The 26,765-nt window shown below is 45.0% G+C and overlaps 1 protein-coding gene across 2 annotated transcripts in view; it reads right to left on the bottom strand.

Moving 5' to 3' along the window:
* The window catches only part of CALN1 (calneuron 1), a 433,822-nt gene that overhangs the window by 211,316 nt on the left and 195,741 nt on the right, over nucleotides 1–26,765 (bottom strand). For both annotated transcript variants that reach the window (XM_027126215.1, XM_027126214.1), the window contains exon 3: nucleotides 11,611–11,754. In XM_027126215.1, coding sequence (XP_026982016.1) covers nucleotides 11,611–11,754 — 144 coding nt within the window. The remainder of the gene's footprint in view (nucleotides 1–11,610; nucleotides 11,755–26,765) is intronic.

A 26,765-nucleotide genomic window follows, 5' to 3' on the forward strand; every position in this document is an offset into this window, starting at 1 on the left:
TCAAAAAGACAAGAAGGGCTTCCCTGGTGGCGCAGTGGTTGAGAGTCCGCCTGCCGATGCAGGGGACACGGGTTCGTGCCCCGGTCCGGGAAGATCCCACATGCTGCGGAGCGGCTGGGCCCGTGAGCCATGGCCGCTGGGCCTGCGCGTCCGGAGCCTGTGCTCCGCAACGGGAGAGGCCACAACAGTGAGAGGCCTGTGTACCGCAAAAAAAAGACAAGAAATAACAAGTGTGAATGAGGATGTGGAGCAAAGAGAACCCTTGTGCACTGCTGGCGGTAATGCAAACTGGTGCAGCCACTCTGGAAAACAGTATAGAAGTTCCTCAAAAAATTAAAAACAGAAATTCCATATGATCCAGCAATTCCACTTCTGAGTACTTACCTGAAGAAAATGAAAACACTAACTCAAAGAGATACCTGCACCCCCTTGTTTACTGCAGCACTGCTTACAATAGACAAGATACAGAAACAAACTAAGTGTCCACTGATGGATGAATGGAGCAAGAGGATGCAGCACACACACGTACACACACACACACACACACACACACACACACAGAGCAATATTATTTAGCCATAAAAAAAGCGGAAAGTTGCCATTTGTGACAACATGGATGGAACCTGAGGGTATCAGTGAAATAAGTCAGAGAAAGACAAATACCACATGATCTCATTTATATACGGAATCTTAAAAAAAAAATTCAAGCTTATTAATTCGGAGAACAGATGGGTGGTTGCCAGAGGTACGGGGTGGAGGGTGAGTGAAATGGGTGAAGGTGGACAAAAGGTACAAACTTCCAATTATAAAATAAATAAGTCATGGGAATGTAATGTACAGCATGGTGACTACTGTTAACAATAATTCTGTATTGCATAATTGAAAGTTGCTAAGAGAATAGATCTTAAAAGTTCTCATCAAGAGAAAAAAATTATGTAACTATGTACGGTGACGGACGTTAACTAGGTTTATTGTGTTGATCATTTTGCAACATAAATAAATATCAAATCATTATGTTGTACACCTGAAACTCATTTAAAGTTATATGTCAATTATATTTCAATTTAAAAAACCCACTGTGGGAGTTCCCTGGTGGCCTAGTGGTTAGGATTCCAGGCTTTCACTGCCATGGCCCAGGTCGGATCCCTGGTTGGGGAACTGAGATCCTGCAAGCCACATGACATGGCCAAAAAAAAATCCGTTGTATTAAAAAAAAAAAAAAACCCACTGTAGTCAAGAAAGAAGACAAATTAAATACCTTAGGTACACATGGAAACCAGCATAAAACAAAATAACAGAATTAAGACCCAACTGAAAAATTCTGAAATAAACGATAGGTTAAGCTTGCCCATAAAAAGGCTCTCAGAATAATTAAAAATTAAAACGTAGTGGCACAAATTGCTTTATACACCTAACAAAATCACACAGAAAGGGCAGGAGTGCAGTGCACTGTGTTCCTGGAAGAAGCTGAATAATTGTGAATGTTCCCCAATGACCACACATAACAATAAATGTTATGCAAACACAGGCAAAAAGGTTATGTGGTAAAAATCAACAGAAAGCAAAAGCATAACTCAAAAGTGTTTCAAGAACATTTACATTGATAAAAGGTAAAATCCACTATGAGGGCAGACAGTGCATTAAAAATTAAAATAAAAACAGTTGGAAGTACACCAAGGAAGCAAGGTAACAGCAGTGGGAGACTTTGACACATCACAGTAATTTATCTCAGATAAAATAACCAAAAATACAGGTGGAAGGGATATACATAATATGAAGATAACTTCTATGCATATGTAAAAGCCTATACCATAGAGGAAATACCTTCATAAAAGTTCATCTTATTCTTGCTTGCAAAGAAAATCCTAGCAAATAGCAGGTCATATTTATTTTCCAATGGGCAACGAAAATAGAAAATTTAAATGTTAAACTAGAAATTTAGAATCCCAGTGACTTGGAAACTACAAAACACTTCCCTAAAAAAATTGTAGGGGAGCAGAGGAAATTAAAAACTATAATAAAATATTATATAGAGAAGAATGAAACAAAACTATCTATCAAAATTTTGGAGAGATTACTAAAGTCTTCTCGGTGGCAAATTTATTGTCCTAGTTGCCTTAATTATTAAATAACAAGGAATTAAATTAAAATAAGTAATCTACTGAAGTTGCTAGAAATGACAAAAAATAAGCAATACATAAACCAAAACAGAAAATCAAAACAAAAACACCTTACAATTAAAACGAAAGGAAATGAAAAATTGATTGCTTCAGCAGTGAAAGAGGCCCTCATCACTCACTGGTCGATTTAGGCAGAGTCACAAACTCCCATGTCCATAGGGCCTAAGCTAGTCCATCAAAAGAGAACAGGCAGGTGTAAGACAATAGGGACTGGTGGAGACTATGGCATTTGCCCTGCCTAGAGAGGATAGCTACTCAACTCCACCAAATTATTGCAGTGAAGGAATGCAGGTCCAGACTTGTCAAATTCTCCCATATTTTAAGAGGGAAAAATGCAGATTTTTAATATGAGATTTTCTGCTTTATAAAATGATGTGTGAGACAAATAAGACATGGCTAAGAGCTGAATTTGGCTGGTAGGCTGCAAGTATGCAACTTCTGATTTAGACTACTTATTTCAGCTTGAATCAGTTTCAATTACTTATATTTTTCCAAAAATCTCCATTTCATGTAGATGTTCAAATGTATTCACATAAAATTGTATCAAGTATTCTTTTTAAAACTCTTCCATATTTTTTCATTTCTAGTTTAGTTTAGTGATAACTCTCTTTAATTCTTAAATAAATATGCTTTATTTGTCAATTTATTGCATTTTTTTCCCCAAAGAATCAGCTCTTGGATCTGTTAATTAAATTGAAAGATTTTTGGTTTTTCATTTTCACATTTCCAAGCGGGTGGGATTCTTATTCAAAAGTTTGTTATTAATTTCTGGTTTACTGCATTGTAGTCAAAGAATGTACCTGTAATATTTGTCCTTTGGAATTTAATTAGGTTGTCTTTGTGGCCTAATACACAGTCATGTTTGCTAACATTCCAGAATCACTTCGAAAGAAGAGTATTCTCTTTTCAAAGGAACAAAATTTATATTACACACACACACACACTCACACACACTCATATACATGCACATTCAATGTCATTCAAATTCTGTTACTTAGTTTTATGTACTTGATCAAGTCTAAAGGAATGTGTAAAATCATGTGTAATAATCATTTTTGCCCCTATGCATAGTATTTCTAAAAATTTTTCCTGAAATAAAATTTTGCAATGAATGTAACATTCTAATGAAAAAAGAAAAAGCCTAAAATCCATAAGTCATCATTAGTGTTCTTCAAACATTTCCCGTTCATACCCTTGTGGTCACGGAGTCAGATTCAACTTCCCAACAGCCCTTGATATGAGGCACAGCCACATGACTTGCTCTATCCAATCAGATGAGAAGAGAAGTGACAAAAACTTTAAGAATCACCAAGTGCTTCACTCAGTCTCTTTCCCTTGCCACAGCTATCATGGAAGTACAGACAGAAGTCTCCCTCTGCCAGGATTCCTGAGTGAGGATGACTAAGAGGAAACTCCCAACCAGCCCCCAATGGACATATAGCCTGGGTGAGACGTTTTACTTTGTAGTATTAAGCCACTGACATTTGGGGGGATTATTTATCACTATAGCATAATTTAGCCTGTCCTTACTGAAACAGACCCCCAAAAAAAAAAAAAGACAATCTGCAAAAAGGAAAAAAAATAGATAACCAATCAACATATGAAAAATATATCATCTCACTTATGAGTAAAAACTAAGTCCCCATTTTTCACCAATCATATTAGTAATGATTTGTTAAATAATACTCAATACTGGTCTGGGTGTTCTGAGATGGGCATTTTCATATATTCCTTTTGGTAAATTCTGCCTAAGAGAAATATTATTTATGTATGAAGAATTTCAGCAGGTTCTTACATTTCACAAAATACTCTTCCTCCTAGGAATCCAGGATGACTTCTGTTTTCTCGGTGACACAGTATGTGGTACCAGGAGAAAACAAACTACTCAAGTGGGATTCTGAGATTGGCTTGCTTATCTATGATCTTAAATGAAGCGCTGACCTCCTTGCTAATGAAAAATGGCATACTGTTACCTATGGCATGACTGGCATCATAATTAACTAAATGTCATCTGTGGTTTCTTGAGATAAAATAATTATTGAAGCAAGGTTTCTGAAGACTCATGTAGCTACTATGTTTGACTTTTACAATAGCAATTATGACAAGAAGGCTGCTTCTAACGAGCTCAGGTCTTGAAACTCTCAGCTCAGGTTACGGTCAGACAACCAGAGTGCTTCTAGGGTAGCCCCAGATAATCACTTATTTCTTACAACTGAAGGGAAGACTCCAAATTTAATTGGGTGGTCCAAAGAATTATTAAGTTGAAGTCACAGACTCATCAAGTCTCTTATGTGAAATTTAGGGCACTGGTTGGAAGGAAGTGGGACCTGAGACTTAGAGTGGGGACCTCTGCATGGATTCAGAACGTTGAATGGCCAAGTCTCCTTGGTGTCCTCTCTGATACGTCCCTTAGGTCAGACAAGATCAGCTTGAAGAGCCTGGTGACCCTGAAGACTGGAAATAAACATAGATGAGGCAGTTGCCTTGAACAGAGATGCCCATTTTCAAGATCTACTTCTACCAAGTTTCACTGCCACTAAACCCATGACTAGAATCAGATCAGCACATCCCAGGAGAAGTTCCAAGTCTGCTGATGGGAGAAGAACAGTCACAAGATGTTGCTAATTTATCTCATTGTAAACTGGGGGGAGAGGTGTAGCAATGGGTTCCAGGGTGTTAAAACAAGGGAGACAGAATATAATATTGTCTGAGGATGCTCTTAATGAAATGAGCCTAAGGGCCAGAAATACTGTTTTTAGTATGCTGGACTGAGTAGCTGGAAGTGGCTTCAACAGTTTGGTCTTTAGCGGAAACTTGGGTTCAGTGTGAGCAACTGTCAATACAATTGAGATGGCAGACCCTTCCTGTCAGGAGCTGCCTAGGGTAATAGGAAAGTCGGAGTGGATTTTCCGCAAACATCCACTATCACTGTATATCCCCAAAGGCCCTAAAGGACACCCCTCGCTAAAGCAACAAGAAATCCAGTAGCTCACACATCTTCATTTCACAAATTCTGCTTTAGGGTCGGGCTTGACTCATGCAAGGATAACCTGGAGAGTAGCTGGAGTTTATCAGCCAACCAAAGTTGACAGCAGGAGACTATCTGGAATGGTAATTGAGAACCAAAACACTCACATATAGGTTTGAAATACCTACGTGACATCATGACTCTGGTATGTGTATGCATGTGTGCCTGTGTCCTGTTAGGTCACTGCTTCAATGTCCCGTTGTCACCCTGAGTGATCTATGTCCATTAAATCACAAAAAGAATAACAACATATCTACAAGATGTGTGGTTAAGATCTTAAATGCGTAGGGCTCTTACTAGTAGCATGACATGGGCAAGTAACTTGAAACTTCGGTCTTTCATTATTCTCATGTATAAAATGAGGATCATATTAGTACCTATGGCTGTTATGAGGACTAAATAAGTTAATAAGTAAAGCGCTAGAACAGCAGCTCATGGTGAAGACTCTGATGTGTTAGCCAGTACTATCATACTCAAAGTTATTATTGGGAGCATGGCAAGCATTACATAAGTATTAGTTATCATTATCATTACCCAGTGAAGACTTACCGTAATAAGGTCGAAATACATTCAGCAGTAATTCCCTAACATAGAATGAAATAAATATGAAATAGTTTGATGCCAATCATGCTTATTCACAAATGCAAACAGATGGAGAGAGATTTTCCTGATTGACCTTCACCAAAACTTTGGCTTTGTGAATTACTTCCAGCTTTTAGTTACAAATCTTTGCCTTGACGTACCGGCAGGAGATTAGGGAAGGGCTGCAACTGCATGGGAGACATCCTCAAATGAGGAAACATATTTGGGTTTGCTTCCTGTTTCTGATGGTGTGCCCTAGACTAATACCTCTCAAACTTGACTGTGCACATGAGTCTTGGTAAAATGCAGGCTCTGAATCAGCAGGTCTGGGGTGGGCCTGAGAGTCAGCATTTTAAGCAAGCTCCCAGGTGATGGCGATTCTGCAAGTCCCTGGGCCACAGCTGGAGGAGGGAGGAAGCCAAGGCCCCAGCATGTGCAAGCACTGGGAGGGCCTCCAGCTTTTAGGCAGGACTGACTGACCACAGACTGTTCTTTCTTCATCAAATCCCCAGCGGAAAAAAATCCTTATTTGCTTTTTAGGCATTTATTCCTCCTCAGACCTTCTTGCTCAGCCTTGTTAAAGGATGCAGGTTCCTGTGCCCCACCCTGGGGTTTTTGACTCTACTGGTCTGTTTGTTTAGCGCGTTTCCTCTTTTTTTTTTTTTTCTTTGATGTGCACTCAAGTTCAGGAACCTGTGCTTAATGCTAAAAAGCTCCAGCTTCTTCCCTCAGATGGTCCCACTTCACGGAGTCTGTGGGTGAGCATCTTCCCTCACATACAGAAAAAAAGTGTATATAGACAATGGAATACTACTCAGCCATAAAAAAGAATGAAGTAACGCCATTTGCAGCAACATGGATGGACCTAGAGATTATCATACTAAGTGAAGTAAGTCAGAGAAAGACAAATATCATATAATGTCACTTACAGGAAGAATCTGAAAAAATGATACAAACGAAATTATTTACAGAACAGAAATAGACTCACAGACTTAGAAAGCTAACTTATGGTTACCAAAGGGGAAAGGAAGGGTAGAGATAAATTAGGAGTTTGGGATTAACATATACATAGTACTATACACAAAATAGATAAGCAACAAGGACCTACTGCATAGCACAGGGAACTATACTCAATATCTGTTATAACCTATAATGGAAAAGAATCCTGAAAAGTGTGTGTGTGTGTGTGTGTGTGTGTGTGTATATATATATATATATATATATATGCATAACTGAATCACATTGCTGTACACCTGAAAATAACATGACCTTGTAAATCAACTATACTTCTAAATAAATAAATAAAAGAAGTGTGTATTTGAGCTCACACAATAGACCTAGGCCAGTTTCAGAGCATCCAAATTAGTGTTTGAATGTGAAGTGGAGGTGAGCTGTACTTGGAATTAAGCTCATACTTTTCTGTCTTCTAGAAGATCACAAATGAAAACAGCAAAGTCATAATTATATGACTAACCAGCAAAGGATCAATACACAGGCTAAAAATGGAGACACTGTTAACTTTTTCATGTGACTCTGGCCATAATTTCGTTCTTTGCAGCTAGTGGTTTGCCTCAAAGTGAACCGAAAGTGCATCTTGCCAACCATAAAATTAAGCAAATCCACACATAATGGACACCAGATAAATCCTTTTTAAATGGAACTAAGCTGAATCATACTCACCATCCAGACAGTGGTGAACCTTAAAAAAAAAAAAAACCAAAACCAAAAAAAAAAAAAGCCCTACAAACCTGTTGAGAGATAAGAATTCATTTCAAAACCCCAGATACGTTGGAATTTCAGGAGATTCTGCCTCTCTGAGGGGTAGAAGGGAAATCAAGGATGCAGAGGGCAAGGGCTGCATTTGTTTTGTTCCTTGAGTGAACGAGAGGTGAGGGCAGCTTGGAAAGGAGAGGGCTGCGTTAAGAAATGTGAGTGGGACCCATGCAGAGGCCATTGGCTGCCGAAAGCATCTCCTAGTTTGATGGTTTGATGGCTTCAGGAAATTACTTGCAAAGCTGGCTGGATTCACTCCAGATGGCCACAGTGGTGTGGTTTGTGAAACCATTAAAATGTAGAAAAGAGTCAAAAATATCCCTTTGGTCTTGAAGATACCAAGCCCTTATCCCCCAGTGAACAGTACAGGAAGCTCTGAGGGGCCCCAGGAGCTATCATGGGAGCTACAGAGCTGATGGGAGCAGAGGGGGCATGGCAGAGCCCACAGTCTCTTTCTCAACCTGTTTCTAATGTAAAAGTTTTAAGCTTTGTAGATAGTTTCGGTGGCAGGGGAGTGACTATTTGATCAATTCCTCCAAGGATGGTACATAACTGGTACTGCGATGCATTGGAGAGAAATTGATTTCCCAATGCCAGGAGTGCCTTAGGGCACTGGGCTTAAATGCCTCCAGGAGCCTGACGGAGAGGACTGCAGGCTTCCAGAAACTGGGCTGAAGGTGAGATCCTGGCATAAAGCATCCAGGAAAGGTGAATCTTGGTCCCCAACTGGTGTCAGGACAAAAGTCATATCAGCTGCAGAGGCTGAAAGGACATTTGCAGTCATGGGCCATAAAGCAAGCACTGCGCATTGGGCAGAAGTCTGGGTTTTCTGTTTATCTAACTTGGAGTAGTTTGGCCTAGGCGGTGCACACACACAGCTCATTCCCAGCACTGAAGGCAAATGGGCCACGGCCAGGTGAGCAATTCCAGACCCTACTGCCTGTCTTCCATTCCACCCTCTGGAAAACCAGCTCCACACACACTGGTACCGTCAGGCTCCTGCTGGCTCTGTGTCCAGGAAACCCCACTGAGCTCCCTAATCCAGGGAGGTTACTGTTACACGCAGAGCCGGCAAGGCACCCCACTCCCAAGGAACCACCTAATGAAAGCCTCATGGAGAGACTAAGGTTGCACAGACTCAGGCTAATTCCATCTGGGCCTCGTGCCGAAGCTATGACCTCACCGTCGGGCAAACCAACAGGGACCCCAGAAAGAAAAGATCAGTATGTGGGCCAGACCTGCTGCTAATCACAGCCAGCTGGGATGCAGGCAGGCACCGCCATCTTCCTGCCGCCCCTGGATACCAGGACCAGGATCTGCGGGCCAGGAGGCGTGGTCATCTTACAGCAAAGAATCCTAAGTTCTGGCCCAAACGCTTGTGTGTGTGTGTGTGTGGCATTTCACCATAAAAACCTCTGCCATTCTACAAGTTTCACGCCAAAGAGAAGCTTAATTAGGTAGGGCCACATCTCTGCAGAGAATCCCCAGTTACAGAAGCTGGGGAGGAAGGATATAATTAGAACCTGACTTTTTTTTTTTTTTTTAAAAGAACAGCTCAAAAGGCCCCATTAAGAGAAGGACACTGAAAAACAGACAATCCATCCATATCCAGAACTCAGGACCCCAGAAATTTTACTTACCAGCATCATTTGCAAAACATGTAAAAACACACACTTCAGCCTCAGCTTGGGCATTTTTTTTCCCTTAGCTCTTTTCACACTTAAGCATTTGATATGTTGCAAAAGCAATTCTTTTTGCCTACTCTGCTACATTGTTTGCATTTGTTGTACGCTGAATCTTTTGGAGGCAACAAAACTTTGAGGAAGCTGTGGGTTTGAACCCTGGTCCGAGAAGACCCCACATGCCGCACAGCAGCTAAGCTCGTGTGCCACAACTACTGAGCCTGAGCTCTAGAGCCCGCGCTCCAGAGGCCGCGAGCCACAACTACTGAGCCTGCGTGCCTACAGCCCGTGCTCTGCAACAAGAGAAGCCACCGCAATGAGAAGCCCGCGCACCGCAACAAAGAGTAGCCCCTTCTCGCCGCAATTAGAGAAAGCCCGCACACAGCAACAAAGACCCAGTGCAGCCAAAAAATAAATAAATAAAAAGAAAATTTTTTAAAAAAGGTAAATAGTAGTGTTTTCACCTGATGGGCTCACCATGAAAAAGGCCAATGACTTTGGCTTCTGTTAAAGGAACTAATAGCAATTCTCTACACGCTTTGCTTGGAAGTTCCACCCTCGGCACTGGTCACTAAGTATGATGTTGCAAATAAACTGGTGAAACCTGAAGTCTCTTAAACTGTAACCCCTATATATGGATGCCTGAGTCCTGACGGGCCCGTTGGACAGCACCATCAACACGAGATCCCCTGGGGACTCCCAAGTCCCGGTGGAATCAGGGATGATTTGAAAAAAAATGTAAAAATTCCCCATGAGCCAGGGTCTGATGAATGAATATACAAAGAACAAGGATGGACCTGGACGAAGACCCTTAAATCTCAGAGGAGTGACTCTCCCACGATAGCCCCAGATCATTTTGACTAAACGTTGCTAATTCCATTTGCTTTTAGTCCAGTTGACCATGTTTTATTTTACAAGTTGTGGGAGAGTTTCTTTTAAGGAAGAAACTCTTTTTTTTCTTTTTTTCTGGAAATGTATCTCTGAAGTGATGATGGGAATTCATGGACATACACAACATGTGCTTTGCCCCAGGTTGTCAGAAATACCTCTACATACAAAGCAGGGTCGACTCAGGCCTGCAAAGATCCAGTGAGTCACAATCCGTCGAGGCTGTAAGGACAGGGTTGGCACTCCACATACAACTGAACATCGCCGATAAAATATCTCTTTCCTGAACCAGCAAATACATGCCCACAGCTGCACTTGGTGGTTGGCACTGGGGTCCATTCACCATACGGTCATACTTATTATCATCCTTCCAACAAATCCAGCAGGGTAACAGGACACGGCCACGTTCTTGCAATTAGTCTGCAGGCCAAGCAAACATCTCCCTACCAGGGTCTTCATCTATCTCTCCCAAAGACATCCTGCCCCCTCCTATGTTTCCTTCTACTTGGTCTCTACTTCGTGAGTATACCCGAGTCCCCACAGCCCACCACTCTGAACCTTTACACCTGGAATCAAGCTGCTTTTCAGAGGGGGAGAGTGTGTGTTGAAAACAACAAAATAAGGAGGCTCCTTCCTGGACCTTCAGCCAAGGCAGGAAGGTCACAGCCAGTTTTAGAGCAGGAAAGAATCTTAAGGATCATCAAATGCCGTCATTTTTCAGAACTGTTTAAATACAGTGAGACCCTTTTCCTCAATGTGATTGTATGTAGAAACCCAGTATGTAAGACAGAGAAAAGAACTGTTATAGCCAAATGAAGGAATATGATTTGGCCATAAAAAGCAACGAAGTAGTGATACGTGCTACAATATGGATGACCCCTGCAAATATTATGCCAAGTGAAAGAAGCCCGTCACGAAGGACTGTGTATTACATGATTCCATTTACATGAAACAGCCAGAAGAGGTCAGTCCATAGAGACAGAAAGGAGATGAGTGGTTGCCTAGGACTTGGTGGGGGATAGAGGGATGGGGAGGTGATGAATAAGAGGTACAGGGTTTCCTTTTGGATGGTGAAAATGTTCTAAAATTGATTATGCCATTGGTTGCCCAAATCTGTGAATACACTCAAAGCCATTGAATTGCATAAGTTACGTGGGTGAATTTCATGGTGTGTGAATTCTTTCTCAACAAAGCTGTTCTGAAAGCAAAACAAAACCCTTCTCAGTGCTCCATCAGCCAGGCCCCCTTCCTCACCCTGCTCCCTCTAGAGGTCCCAGAACCACTTCTGCAGACCCCTAGAGGTCTACGGAATGTGGTTTGAAAAACCCTGATCTAGTTCAAGTTTCCACTCCTCAAAGGTAAACCAAGACATGAATCAAAGTCTTTCGACTCCAAGTGCAAGGGCCCTTAAACCCAAGATCTCCCTGATGAGTCCAGGCTCATCCCAGTGGGGGGACGCTGCAGGCCCGGGTCTCACCGTCCATGTCCAGGCGCTGCATTATGATGGCCAGTTCCACCTCACTCGGCATGTACCCCAACGAGCGCATGGCCATTCCCAGCTCCTGCTTGGAGATGAAGCCATTGCCGTCTCGGTCCAGAACCCGAAAGGCCTCTCGGATCTCTACAAGGGGAAAGCAAAGAAAGTCCAATGTCACAAGGTGTGGTCTACTGCATTGAAATGGTTGGCGACTGTTGGAAACTTCTAGCTGCTTTACAAATAGTCATGTGTCAAAACTCTTTAATCTGATGAAAAGGGTGGCCAAAAGAGGAACAAAAGAAAGGAAGAAAAAAAAGAGGGAGAGAAAAGGAGATGGGAGTAAAGGAAAGGGAGGGAAGGGGGATAAAAACAGAAGAGCAGCTTTGGAAGGAGGAGATAACTGGCCCTGAGCATCTAACACACAGAAGCCGGTAAACAATTAAACGGTGGTCCCAGCTGGGAATTGTGTTAGCCGACACTTTCCCAACAAGGATGACGATTAGGTTTCAGCGGTGAGAAGACAGCTACTAGCTTGGACTGTCAGGAGGAAAGGAGAATGAGATTCCCCTTTGCAGACTTACATTTCAGCTCCCTGCTGCCGCAGGAGCTGTGCCGAAAGCTTTCTCAACCTCCTAGGAGGACAGGAGTTAAGTACCCTGCTGGTTTTATTTCATTTCTCTAATTTACAGCTGTTTTATGGCCATAAACAACCTCAGATCAATAAGAGTGTCATTAAGAGCCCCAGAACCATCTTTAATCACATTCTCTGGGGCTGGCAGAGAATTTGACTCTGCCAGCAAGAAGGCCATTTCACCCAGCAGGGAAACTCCCATCCTCTCACCCCAACCAGAGTTGCTCTGCTTTCCACCCAGAGTACCTCCCTCCAGAGCCCCACCTCTGCCGCCGCCGCCTGTTCATCCTGGGTTGGCTGAGCATGTCCTAACACATCACACCCCTGCGAGGTAGCTCATGGGAATTCGATTGGAGATCACAGTCTGCGGATGAGAGGTACATCAATTGTCTCTGAGCTCCAGACAGCTTTGATTTGTCATCAATAAACCCAGTGTGAGCCCAGCTACGGCAGCCGCCAGCATTCATCAGGCCATTCAACAAGCAGCGGCTGCCTATAGCTAAGGAGCACGGGAGTTAGGACTGCAGAGAAATCTGCCGGACCTCGTGGCTCCCCTCCAGAGCCCCTCACTCCAGGTGGGAAGATAAGATCCAGGCAGAAATTTGCAGGAACTCTTCAAACTAATGCAAGATGCTGGCCCTAACCCTTTACAGTCGTCCCTTGGTATCGGCAGGGCAGCCGGCCCTCGAATCCATGGGTTCAGCATCCATGAAGGGTCAACTGTAGTTACCACTTCTCTAAATATCTGACTATCCTCCCAGCAAACACATTGAACCCTTACCCGAGTAGGCTTTCCCTTTCCTATTTGTATTAATTTCCTGGGGCTGCTGTAATCAATCATACAAACGTGGTGGCTTAAATAATAGAAAGTTATTCTCTCACGGTCTGGAGGCCAAAACTCTCCAATCAGTATCACTGGGCAAAATCAAGGTGGGGACAGACCCGCACTCCTCCAGAGGAGCCAAGGAAGATTCTTTTCCTGCCTCTTCCTACAAGCTTACTTCCTTGGCTAGTGGCCGCCTCACTCCAAGAGCTAGCTGCTCTGTGATCACATCACCTTCTCGTCTTCTGTCTGTGATGTCCCTCTGCCTCCCACTTACAAGGACAGTTGTGATTGCATTTAGGGACCGCCGTGTAATCCAGGGTAATCTCCCCATCCCAGGATCCTTCATTTAAAGACATCTGCAAAGACCCTTTTTCCAAGGTGACATTTACAAGTTCCAGGGATGGGAATCCGATACCTTTGGGGGTTGTTTTTCAGCCCTCTACACTCTACCATCAAGTGCTTCCGCCTGAAATACCTTGCAATCCTCTTTACCTGCCCTAATCATATCGGTCCTCCGAGACCAAGATGAGGGCAGCATATTTCACAAAAACACCTTTGCTCACCACAGCCAAGTTCCCTCACTGCCGACTGTTCAGCAGGTCATTTACTCCTCCCACGTGACACCTCGCACGTGCCAACTAGAAATAGGATGAAATCATGGTGCAGAAATCACGGCTTCTCGGAGCTGCGAGCTCCTCATACATTTCATTCACGGCGGTAGGTTCCCACCTACGCCCTGAAGGAGGCGCTAGACGGACAGCTGTTCAATGGACGATGGGTCTGAACAAATAAGCATCAGATATTAGCAGCAGATTCATTATCGGTACTAATTCAGCGCTCTGAATGCGCTACGTGAATAAATGTGTGCTCCGGCAGAGGGAAGCAGCCTGGGAGTCAAGACCCCGGGCTCCCAGCCAGGCGTGTTAGCTCATTAGGTCTGCAGCCAAATACTGAGGCCTCGGTTGTTCATGTGTAAATGAGCTGGGTTGGCCAAGAGAATCCTTAAGGTCCTTTAAGCCCCTTTCTAAGGATCTGTGGACATCGTTAGAGTGTTTAAGAGAAGAACAGGAAGCCTGTGTTCTCCTTCACACCCTATTGATCTGCTGTTCGAACACCCCTCTTTTTCCCATTGATGATATAGAAAACATTTTAGCCCTTTCCAAATTCTGAATTAAGAGGTTTGTCTGCATTTTGAGAATTTTCTCATCAATGCAACATGCCCAGTATTACCTAAAGCAGCCATATGTTTTCCTACCAGGTACCAGGTGGCCCTAAAAGAGCTCAGAGCCACGGCTCAGCTTGAGATCACGTCACACAGTGCTCAAGGACACTGGGGCAGAGACCACGCCTCACTCAGCCCAAGTCTCGACGCCAAGGGCAGGAGGATACAGAGGGAGGTCTCCTGAGACGGGAGTCAGCCTACAAGGAAGTCCATCTAGCTCTGCCCTGTGACCACGGCAGGCCTCTCCCTCAGCCTCAATGTCCCCATCTGAAAACTGGGTTGGGTTGGATCTCCTTCCAGCCTCTATGATAGGGTTTTGTACATCAGGGCTGACACAAACCGTGCAACAGTAGAAAATATCAGATGATGACAAGGGCCCTGCCTGGGGTCCCAGAAGCGGCTGGAGTCCCAGGTGGGCCGGCCTGGTGGTCAGCTTCAGGCTGAGCCCTGTCCCTTGTTCTCTGGACCACTTCTCTCCTGAGGTACCGCCTCCTCTTCCCATTCCTCTGACTCAATCCTGAACTCTCCGGGCTGATGGTATCACTCCGAAGGATGGTCCCCTTCTGTTGACAGGGCCTGGCCTCACTCCTGTGGTCCCCTGCATGCCCTAGATCTTACTGGCGAAAGAGCCTCTATCCTTACACTGGTCACTCCAGAGAGGCCTGGTTGGGGATGTTTGAGAACTTGACCTGGAAATGAGGGCCTTGGTGGGTATGCCTCCCGACCCTCACCTTGCTGCCTGGGTTATGCCTAGGGTTGCCTCACCCCTGGGCTACTGGATTTGGTAAATCAGACCTCACACAGGGGTCTTCCAAGAACTGCCCTGCTTGAAGGAACATGCTCCCTTGAGGCCTCAAACCCCCATGGTTTACCTGTCTGCAGTCTCCAGGCTGGCCCTGCTCTAGCCCAGGACAGGATGGGATGGGGCAGGTACATCTCAGCTCTAAGTTCTGTTTTCTATGGCCCCCAAGTAAGTGGGACAAAGCCACTCTTCTCTGTTTACAAAGAATATCTGCTCCCAGGGGGACTTCCCTGGCAGTCCAGTGGTTAAGACTGCACACTTCCAGTGCAGGGGGCGTGGGTTCGATCCCTGGTCGGGGAACTAAGATCCCATATGGCGTGCAGCACGGCCAGAAAAAAAAGCTGGAGCTCTGGAAAAAAAAATCAGTAAAATTGATAACTCTTAAAAAAAAAAGAAACTAGCAGTAAATTATTTAAAAAAAAAAAAAAAGAATATCTGCTCCTGTGTGTGTATGGTGTGTGGAGGGGGAGGGTCTGTGTGTCTGTAACTGCAGAGGCAGACAGAGCTCACTAACTTCGTTTTCTTTCAAAGTAGCAGAGAGGAGGGGAAAAAAAGTACAAAACTAGAAATCCATAATGGGAGCCTCTAGAGATTTCATCTTTCCAGGGTAAGGAAAGCCCAGGAAACAAGACGCTTATTAGAAAGAAATGGGTCTTGCAGTCTGAGACACGTGACGTGTGCCTCATTTTATTTTTAATAGCAGAACAGGGTGTGAGAAATATGCCCATAGAACAGCAGAGACATGGGAGCAGGCCGGATCCCTCTGCCTCTGGCTACAGGCAGCCTGGGCACAGCACGAAGGGGCTCTGGCCACTTTCCCCATCCTCGGGAAGTGGAGACCACAGATCAAGTTTTTGGGAACAACTCAGTACTGTGGTGTGCTTTCCACTGGAATGTATACCCTCTTTAGGTGAAAGTCCCTTGTGCTTCGGAGTTATATAAGCATGCCGTGCTTTCAGTCTTTGATTCAATCTCAGCCTCACGAAGCATGTGCACACCAGGAACCAGCACGGCCAGTTCTGCCCTCTCCAAGGTGACTTCGTGGACCACAGAGGGGCATCCATGATGCTCATGGAGGCTGTCCAACTGTCACTGTGCGGAATATGAAAGGAAACATGGTAAGACACATCTTCTGAAAAAAAGGAATCCACTCTCTGCCTGTGGAATCTCCCAGAAGCAAAGTCTACATTCCCACAGGGACCTGGGCCTCTCCTCCCTGGAGTGAGGTTGATGTCCTGGAGCAAAGCAAGGCCTGGGATAGAAATGATCCTGTTTTAGAGAACAAGAGATGTACTGCTCATTATGCCAGCAAGTCTATTTTCTTGAAAATACCTGCAGCCACCACTGGTACCCCCTGCATCTGGACCCAGTGCCCTCTGAGAACCATGCTTTGGTTCTGTGATGCTCCCTATGTCATAGCCAATTCAGGCAGGAGCGATGGCAGAGGTGCGGCGATCATGCAGAACAGACTCATTAATCAGGCCACCCCAGCAGAGTGTGTATCAGATGAAACCCGGACACCAGGCAGAGTCAATATTCATTGGCTAATGTTCTAGCTCTGAAGAATCAGCTGAAATTCATTGTGCTAACTGGCAAACTCAAATTAGTAACGAAGAACAATTTTTCCTATCTCAATCCCCGCAAGCTGTGAAATCTGTTTATTCTCCACAAAAAGGTATGTTTGGGAAGCATATGGGATTTTAACCACAAAATGTGAGGGCTTTATGAATGAACAAGATGCCTTCTGTTGATAAATGCCATTGCGAAACTGCAAAACTGGAGAGAGATGCAGCTCAGCAAGGCTGGGCCAGGCAATTATTAAATACCAACACAAACGCACCAGGAAATATAAGATACAAGTCTGGAGAAATAATAGAATGGGGGCTGAGCTAATGACAAAAGATTTAGAAAAGTTTCCTCCTTCTCTATGAAATACGAAAGACAAAAAATGAACATGTAGAGCTGATTAATACAGCCATTCACTCACTGAAGAGTTGCTGCTTATTTATTATATGCCAGATGCGATGCTAAGACAGAAAAGTAGCCAAAAAAACTTTCCAGGCTCTGAGAAGTTTACATTCCAGTTGGAGAGACAGAGGGGTGACCAGATATTCATAACAGAGAACAACAAGCCCAATAATACAAGTCTACACAAATCTCATGGAAGTCCTTCCTTAGGACAAAGACACAGTTCTGTGAAAGGGTTACACTTGGATCTTTTGAATCTTAAGGCCTCGGAGAGAAGGGAAAGGAGGCTGAGTGGAGAAAGTGCACCAAGATGCGCGTGTTGAACGCGTTGGCTGCGTGGTGGGTGTAGAAACATCGAGAGATGAGGGTGGAGAAGTGTGCTAGGGCAAGATTGAAAGAGACTTCGAAGCCACCTGAGCTTTAACCTGCAGGCCAGGTGTTGGCAAACGATGGTCTGTGGCCAAATCTGGCCCACCACCTTGTGTGTCGATAAAGTTTTATTGGAACACAGCCATGCCCATTCATTGACAAATGGTTGCCCATTTTCAGCTGCTCTTGGACCACACAATAAGAACTGAGTCATTGTGACGGGGACAGTTTGGCTCACCAAGCCTCAAATAGTTATACTTCGGCTTTTTAAAGTTTATGAACCCCTGCTGTAGGCCACAGGGGGCCCTTAATGGTTTTAAATTTTTCAAAAAGAGAGAGAGAGAGAGAAAGGATCAGATTGGTTCGTAAACTGAGGGCTCTGGCATCAGGGTGGTGAAGACTAGAGTGACAAGGGATGAGAAGCAGAGCCCTCACCTGGAGACGAAGGGAAGATGAGGGGCCCAGAGCTACCTCTGGAGCTGCTGGGAGGGGGACCAAGAGACTTCTGAGCGGTCCAGGGCTCAGGTGTCCCGGGTTTAGGGGCGGGACGATTTGAGGATGATGCTGAGGTTTCTAGTTTGCCTGATGGGGTGAGCAGTGATGATATTAACTGAGAGCAAATTCAGAAAGAAGCACAGGATTTCAGGGAGGCAGGGAGGGGACGTGGTATTTTGGCCACGCGGAGTCCAGGGCTCTGAGAGATACCCAAGCAGTCAGGCCTGGTGAATACATGGAAATACACGACTAGCCTTTGAAGACAGTGATACTGAAAATACGATGAGGATGGAAAATGGGAATAGAATGACCATAATTGCATACAAGATGCTGGTTCAATCCCGGTGTGGGTTTTAGTGTGAATGAGTTCCAATTTAATTATAATCTATTGGTCTGCAAATACAACTAATTGGTTTCAGTAATTAGGGAACACAGAGGTGAGAGCTCAGACAGCAAGGGAGGTGGGGCCCTGAAGGAGGAGGGAAATCTGCTGGGAGAAGGCAGGGATGCAGCGGGAACCCGGAAGTGTCCCGCATTTAATAGAGCTGTGGCCACACAGATGGGGGCAACGTTGGGGTTACGATGCTGCTTTGTATCATACACTTTCTAACCTGGCTTTTTTTTCTTGGTACGTTTTCAAAAGGGTTAAAGGATCCTCACTCCTAGGTTATTTGCTATTTGAGATGTGATTGCATCCATTGCAATAAATGCTCACTAACTGACTGTCCCTCCCCGAGAGCGTAATAGTAGCTGTGATCTACGGTTAGAATCCAGGGTTGAGCAGGGCTCCTGCAGGTTCCCTGGCCCCAGGCTCACCGTGAGTCCCTGTTAACCCTGGGGGCAGGCAAGAGGCCGTGTTGAAAAAATAATTCAAAGGCCCCCCGTGCTCAAGGCTGGTGGGACAGTGATTCAAGGTTCATACTGGGATCTCTGGTGTCACCACGCTCCTGGCCTTTTTCCTTACCTATTGCCTCAAATGATACCTTGAATTCAAAAATAACGCCAACTCCTTCCCTAGCTAGCATTCAGAAAGAAAAGCATGTCAGTAACTTATTAGGCAGAGAAATTACACGGACGAGGTAGCCCAGGTCATGAAAAATAATCATTCTCTCCTAACGTAGGGTGGCACCAGGCGGTCAGAAAGCCAGGGGCATTTCTCAGGGTTTAGGAGCTAAAACAGAGTTTATCTGTCCCCAAAGTGTACACCTCCACAGATGAAGCTGAATTGATTTTAGCATACCAGGTCCGTTAAAGCTATTGGAAAATTCCCCAACAGCAAAAGAACAAAGCAAATGAGAACTGAAACTCACAATGAAAGCCCATCTGGGCCACGGGCACCCAGTGATGGACTGAACGCTCCATAGGGCTGAAAGGAGAACCATTAAAATGATTTGAATATGGATGAGAGTGATATCACTGGAGGGTCTCTCTACTGAAAAACAGGGTGATGAGCAAAGAGAAAGGAAGAGGACATCTATCAAGACTGCAGTTTTCTTTGTCTTGAGAGGTTCTGGACTTGACCTCTGGGAATGGGGACAACCCCCTCAAAAGACCAGAGCTAGACCTACAGGGGAATGCTACATTTTTCAGTTTATACATTAGTTGATACTTCTTATGAAAAATGCCCCCAAAATGTATAAAGAAAAAAATTATCTATAATTCACTGGTCAGCAATAACCATTGTTAACATATTAGGGCATTTTATTCCAAACTTTTTTCAAGTACAGATATTCCTAAACTGGGCTCATGCTCTCTCTATAGCTTTATATCATTTTTTTTTTCATTTAACACACTATCATTTCAATCTTCCATATTGTTAGCTAGGCTTTAAAACATCATTTTTGATGGCTACATAGTATCTCATTAAATCACGACAGACAAATTGATGTCACCGAACTCCTAGTGTGGGACATTTAGATCAGTTCTGATTTTAAGTAATACCACAATGTAAATCTTTGTACATAAATTTTCATGTCTTTTGATGATCATCTCCTTAAGATGATATCTTAGGAACACAAGTATTGGGTCGAAGGGCAGGAGTTCTTTTTACGGTGCTTAACATATATTGCCAAGTTGTCCTCTATGACCCGTTTCTACTCACATCACTTCTGAGACCAAATGTGTGGGGTTTTTTTCCCACACCAACTAATTCTCCCGCTTTCTGGATGACAATAAGCTGGTGTCCAGTGATTTAACCCAGTTCTGACACTAACTACTCAGAGTGAGTGCAGACCCCAAAGGGGAAGTCCCACAAAACGGTCCTCACTTCAGACGCCAGCCACCAGTCTAGGCCACGTGGACTTGTGACCAACCAGCTATAAAGTCAAGGGTTCCCACAACTCCTCTTCAGATTCGATAATTTGCTAGAATAGCTCACAGAATTCAGGAAAGCTCTTTACTTACATTGACTGGTTTATTATAAAGGATAGAACTCAGGAACAGCCAAATGGAGGAAATGCATAGGGCCAGGTATGGCGGGGGGGTATGGTTTGCACAGAGCTTCCATACTCTTTCTGGGCACCACCCTCCCAGCACCTCCATGTATTCACCAATCTGAAAGTTCTCCAAACCCCATCATTTAGGGTTTTTAATGGAGGTTCCATTATGTAAGCCTGGTTGTTTGAATCATTGGCTATTGACAACAGAACTCAATCTCCAGCCCCTCTCCTCTCCCTGGAAGTCACTGGATGGGGCTAAAAGTTCCAACCTCCTAATCATGCTTTGGTCTTTCTGGCCACCAGCCCCCATCCTAAAGCTATCTAAGGACACCAGCCACCAGTCATCTCATTAGCATACAAAAGACACTCTCGTCACTCCAGAGATTCCTAGGGTTTCAGAAGTTTGGGGCAGGAACCAGGGAAGAAGACCAACCATATATATTTCTTTTTTTTTTTTTTTTTTTTTGCGGTATGCGGGCCTCTCACTGTTGTGGCCTCTCCCATTGCGGAGCACAGGCTCCGGACACGCAGGCTCAGCGGCCATGGCTCATGGGCCCAGCCACTCCGTGGCATGTGGGATCTTCCCGGACCGGGGCACGAACCCGTGTCCCCTGCATCGGCAGGCGGACTCTCAACCACTGCGCCACCAGGGAAGCCCCATATATATTTCTTATACAATATCACACTCTCCAAAAAGGCAGTATCAGTTATCAGGGTCCTCCATTTTGCATCATTTTTATGCACAGAAACCCAATCTCCTCTGAGATGTACCTTTCATCTAGCTATGCCGAAGTTCAAGATCCAGGTGATTACAAAGGGAGGCTTCAAGGAAGAGGAGACGATTCAGATATTGCCTGAAAAAGACCTGCAGGGTAATCGCAGGACCCTGAGTGGATCTCACACTCAGCATGGGACCAGGCCCAAAGGAGGTGCCCAGGAAACACCCACACTCATGGCTGAGATGAGGAAACCGAGGCTCAGAGAAGGGAAAGGGGCTCCCCTAACATGAGAGGAGGAGGGATGAGAGGGGAGAGACCCACTCTCCTGAGTCCAGACCAGGACTGCTTCCAGGGCAGGATGCTGGGTAGTTCCTCCTAAGAGGAGATGGACCATCTCCCACAGTCCAGCTGACCAGCCAGCATCCTGGGGACAAACCTGGTGCTTCTCCCCAGGAGTCATTTCTCACATGGCAACAAGCACCTTCTCAGGGAAATAGCCCAAGGCATAAAATAGGCATCGCCCCATTTGGCACGTAAGGCAATACTGCATGGATCTGCAAGCAGCAAACTGAGTGGAATTTATCTGTGAGCATGGTAATAATCAATACAATTAATTTTTCATTGTCACACTGCTCTTAAGCTGAATATCCTGAGATCAGAGAAGAATCAGGTTCTGAGAAAACAAGATCATTTTGTGGATTTCGCACTGATATGGAGGCCAGAAGAGCAAGTTCCAGAAATAAACCAGAAGCAAATTGAATGGCGAGGAGAGGGCCTCCCAGGCATGGCTCACACCCCCTCCCCTCCCTGCGGTCTTAGGAATCATCAAAGCTACGTTTATCTTTGCATTGTTCAATTTAACTCAACCTTACAAATATTTCTCGGGCCCCGACTGTGTGTCAGACACCCTTCTAGGTGCCAGGCCCTAGAAAACCAAGGTATAAGGCAAACAGGACATGGGTTGGGAAGAGGTGGGGCCCACACGGCGCCCCCAGTGGGAAGGGGCTGTGGAGGACAGCTTGGTGGCTGGGACTCAGATTTCTTTTCTGGATCTCGCAGAGTATTATTCTAGAAACCAAGTCTTTTCCCTGACCTCTGGAATCTCTCCTGGGCTGAGGAAAAAAAAAACAACTTTCTAACAGAAAACCAACAACTAAATCCAAGAAAACATGAGGGGCTCTTTTTGGTTTTGCTTTTTAATGAGGCAAAAATTATTTTTAAAGGCAACACAGCTTTGGGTTTTTTGTTTGTTTAAATTTTATTGGAGTAGAGTTGATTTACAATGTTATGCTAGTTTCAGGTGTACAGCAAAGTGATTCTGTTATACATATATTTACATACATTCATTCTTTTTCAGATTCTTTTCTCATATAGGTTATCACAGAATACTGAGTAGAGTTCCCTGTGCTATACAGTAGGTCCTTGTTGGTTATCTATCTTGTATATAGTAGTGTGTGGTAACCATAAGTTTATTTTCAATATCTGCAAGTCTGTTTCTGTTTTGTAAATAAGTTCATTTGTATCATTTTTTGAATTAGATTCCACATGAGTGTTATCATATGATATTTGTCTTTCTCTGTCTGACTTACTTCACTTAGTATGATAATCTCTAGGTCCATCCATGTTGCAATACAGCTTTGTTTTGATTCTGTCAATCCAGGCCTGGGGAGAAGAGCAGGGCAGCCAGTGCACCAGACTCAAGAGGAGCCAGGAAGGAGGTCTGGAGTTGGCGGTGAGGTTGACTCAGGCCCTACTATGTGACCCAGATGCTTCTGTTTGCCACTAGGTAAGGGCAACCTCTAGAAAGCCCAGCACCCAGCCCACCCTTTAATGACGCATGGAAGAGGGCTAGACAAAGACAGCACACGGGCATGTCATGGGGCCCTTCAGAGCAAAGTACCTATGGAAATATCACACTTTGTTATTAACATTGATGCTTCATAGCCACTCCCTAGCCAGGGAAAGCCAGGATAGCACACAGCCTTTTAAATTCCAATCCACAGTAAGAAATGCACAGTACATCATGACAGATGCACAATATAGTTATAATGTATATGGGGGAGGTGTATGAGTATATTAGGTTGCGCCATATAAAACTGCTTTTGTATAGATAAAAAAATGGTCAAATACTAGCAATTTCTTCTGGCTCCACCCACTATGTAAGAGCTAAACCTACTGTGTGCTTAACTATACCAGGCACTGCTCTGAGTGTTCTTTGTATGTTAGCTCATTTATTCCTGGCAACAACCCACGGAAGGTTGCCCTTCACCTGAGGCCACGTGGTTCTAAGTGTCAGGGCAGTGATTTGAATCCAGGCCTGCTGGCCAGAGTGCGCACTCCTCAACTTCACACTCTACCTCTTCAAACACATACTTCCTGAGAAGGACACACCCTTCCCACCTGGGACACACTCTATTTTCTAGTCCATTTCTTTCTCTTTATTTTTTTTTTCCTGCACACTCCAATCAGCGAATTTGATCTCCCTACTCATGCATGGTTCAGGCCCCACTCTTTTTTTTTTTTTTTTTTGCGGTACATGGGCGTCTCACTGTTGTGGCCTCTCCCGCTGCGGAGCACAGGCTCCGGACGCGCAGGCTCAGCGGCCATGGCTCACGGGCCCAGCCGCTCCGCGGCATGTGGGATCTTCCCGGACCAGGGCACGAACCCGCGTCCCCTGCATCGGCAGGCGGACTCTCAACCACTGCACCACCAGGGAAGCCCTCAGGCCCCACTCTTGGAGAAGCTCTGACCTCACCCATGTCTCGGCTTCCCCACTGCAGCCGCTATCTCACTATTACTCTCTGGTACACCCGCTTCTTGTTACAACTTCAGACTCTCCCTCCCAAGCTCGTCCTAGAAAGCCCCAGGCCTCTCTCTGTCTCTCCTGAATCAATGCCCTCCTCCATCATGGCGGCTGTCATGGGACCATCTCATTTCCTACTTCTGCACTGAGCGGTTAGCTCTCATTCACTGCCACGAAGCAGCACATGCTACCCAGCTTTGTACCACTGTCTACTTAAACAACCATCTTTCTTGGGTCCCAGAGGGATGTTACATTCTGGAAGGCTAGAGAAAGGTCTTTGTTTTTGGAACCCCCGTAGGCCTGCCAATCTTATGACGTAAGACCTGCCGGCTGACAGATTTAGTCCTTGCAGGTCTAAGACCTCCCAGCTGCACCTCGCCTGCCCCTGCCCTCTGCCCCCTGCCCCCTGCCCCCTGCCCCTTCTGTAACAACCTCAGCCACATGATGTAAGCAGCTTTGGTCAGGAAAGAGCTCTTTGCAGGAGGTCCCTTTGTCTTCCCACTAGCCTTAAATCAGTCGCCCCCTCATCTCCGGGTCCTAGCTCACCTTCCGAATCTTTTGATCACACAATACCTTGCCTAACTTGTTGGTTCTTTCCGCAGATCAAAGAAGTAGAAATGAAGAATAAGTAATTAACAGATGACCAGATCTCTTCCCCAGCTTCCCCTTCAGTAATCTCGTGAACAAACTGTGTGAACAAGAAAGCGTCCAGGGGCTTCCCTGGTGGCGCGGTGGTTGAGAGTCCGCCTGCCGATGCAGGGGACAAGGGTTCGTGCCGCGGTCCGGAAGATCCCACGTGCCGCGGAGCGGCTGGGTCCGTGAGCCGTGGCCGCTGGGCCTGCGCTTCCGGAGCCTGTGCTCCGCAGGGGAAGCGGTCACAGCAGTTGAGAGGCCCGCATACCGCAAAAACAAAAACAAAAACAAAAACAAAAACAAAAACAAAAAAAAAAAAAAAAGAAAGCGTCCAAAGAAAAGTCACAGGAAGTGGACGAGCCCGCACACCATGGGGGATGGCAATGACTCTGACCCCCAATCCCAATGATTAACTGAAATTATTTCCTTTTTTCCCTTTAAAAGCTTTCATGGCTGAGCAGACTCTAGAGAGATGGTTTTGGGGAGACACTGAGTCCACCTTCTCCCCAGATTTCCGGCATTCTGATTAAAAGCAACTTTCCTTTCTACCGACGTTAATCTCTCTCACGAGTATTGATTTTTTGAGTGTCAGGCAGCCGGACCTGAGTTCAGTACCAAGATTCGGTGGGGGCAGAAGCAGGCAGAGTCCATCAGCCACAAGGATTTACCCGTTTTACAGACCAAGCCTAATAGAACAAGAGGACTGTGATGGTCACACGTGTATAGCTTGACTTGTCTGCTCCTAATTCATCCATGTTGTAGTCTCTTAGGCCAAAGCATCTGCAGCGCCTAAAACAGGGCCCAAAAGACACGCTCAGTCCATGAAACGAAAATTCTCCTAAAGTCATCTTCCAAACAATTCATGGCACTGAGACTCAGGGCAAAATGACAAATGGTGGAAGTTGCAGGAATTGGCTGGAATCCAGAAAAGAATTCCCCTTCTGTTGTGGAATTTTTCAATTTTAACTCTTATCAGACCTGTCCTTCTTTTGCTCACAGGCAAGGGCGCACGTAAACATGGCCCAAGTCTTGTTTCTCGTAGCCTGGCAAATACAGCTGCCCTGGACTTGTTGCCTAGAGAAAGGTCGGTAGTCAGATGGAATTCAAGACAACGTGAGCCCAAGCCCCGCACTCAACTGTGCAGAGGAAAAGACACAGGTTTGGACTGATTCACAGCCACTCGGGGGAAGCCCACGGAGTGACCCCCTCCTTCAGCTCACCAAATTCCTGCACACCTCCCTGCTGCATTGCTTCCTACTCCACTGTGCCTTCCTGATCATTGATAAAGGGCCTGGATATGAAGAAATTGTTCTCCACTGCAGCTGACATAAATATCCCATTATCAATAGAAAGCAATTTATTTGCTTAAAATTGCCAACTCTCTCATTTTGTTTTAATGTGCTAGTTCTCTATCAAATTAAGTCTGGACCTCTGAAAAGACTATTTGCAAACCTGGCACTGGTTCCAGTTTGAGAAATAAAACTGAAATCAGCTGAGGCAGACTGATCCTGCGCCAACCCTCCAGTATTACAAGGGCAGCTCAGGAAAGGGGGGAAATTGCTTTAGGAATTCTACCCAGACAACCCTAAGGGAGTCACAAGAGAAGAAGCCAACTATCCCAGAACACACAGGTGCACACACATGCACACACAAATCACTCCAGATTTCTCTTAAAGAAGAGGCGACCTGTCTGGGAGTCAAGGAGAAGCGCCACGTCTGGTCGTGTGGATTTTCTGATCATGGAGGCCAACAGTGTGATAAAGGCAACATTTCAATCCGTGGAGAAAAAGAAAGATGGCTTCCTATAGAGGGCTGTAATAATCAGCTGAGAACTTGGAAAATATTCAGTTACAAGTATGTATCACACCATCTACCCAAATCTACTTCTGAGAAATTAAAATATAGAGGGAATTAAAACAATAATCATTAGACAACAAAAGAAGTTCTTTCTAAAGAACTGAAGGCTGGGAATTCCCTGGCAGTCCAGTGGTTAGGACTTGGTGCTTTCACTGCCGAGCGCCTGGATTCAATCCCTGGTCGGGGAGCTAAGATCTTGCAAGCTGCTAGGTGCCGCCAAAAAAACCAAAAAAACAAAAAATGAAAAAAAAAATAAATAAAGGACTGAAGGCACATTGATACATAAAAAAGCCAATAACACAAAGAGACAACCTAGAAAGTAAGCCAACATGAATTGACATACGGCGAACGAAGGGATCATCACATATGGCGAACAAAGGGATCATCACATA

This window comes from Aethalodelphis obliquidens, unplaced genomic scaffold, assembly GCF_003676395.1.
Source record: "Aethalodelphis obliquidens isolate GAN/ISIS:26980383/991018 unplaced genomic scaffold, ASM367639v1 scaffold30, whole genome shotgun sequence".
Taxonomy (NCBI): domain Eukaryota; kingdom Metazoa; phylum Chordata; class Mammalia; order Artiodactyla; family Delphinidae; genus Aethalodelphis; species Aethalodelphis obliquidens.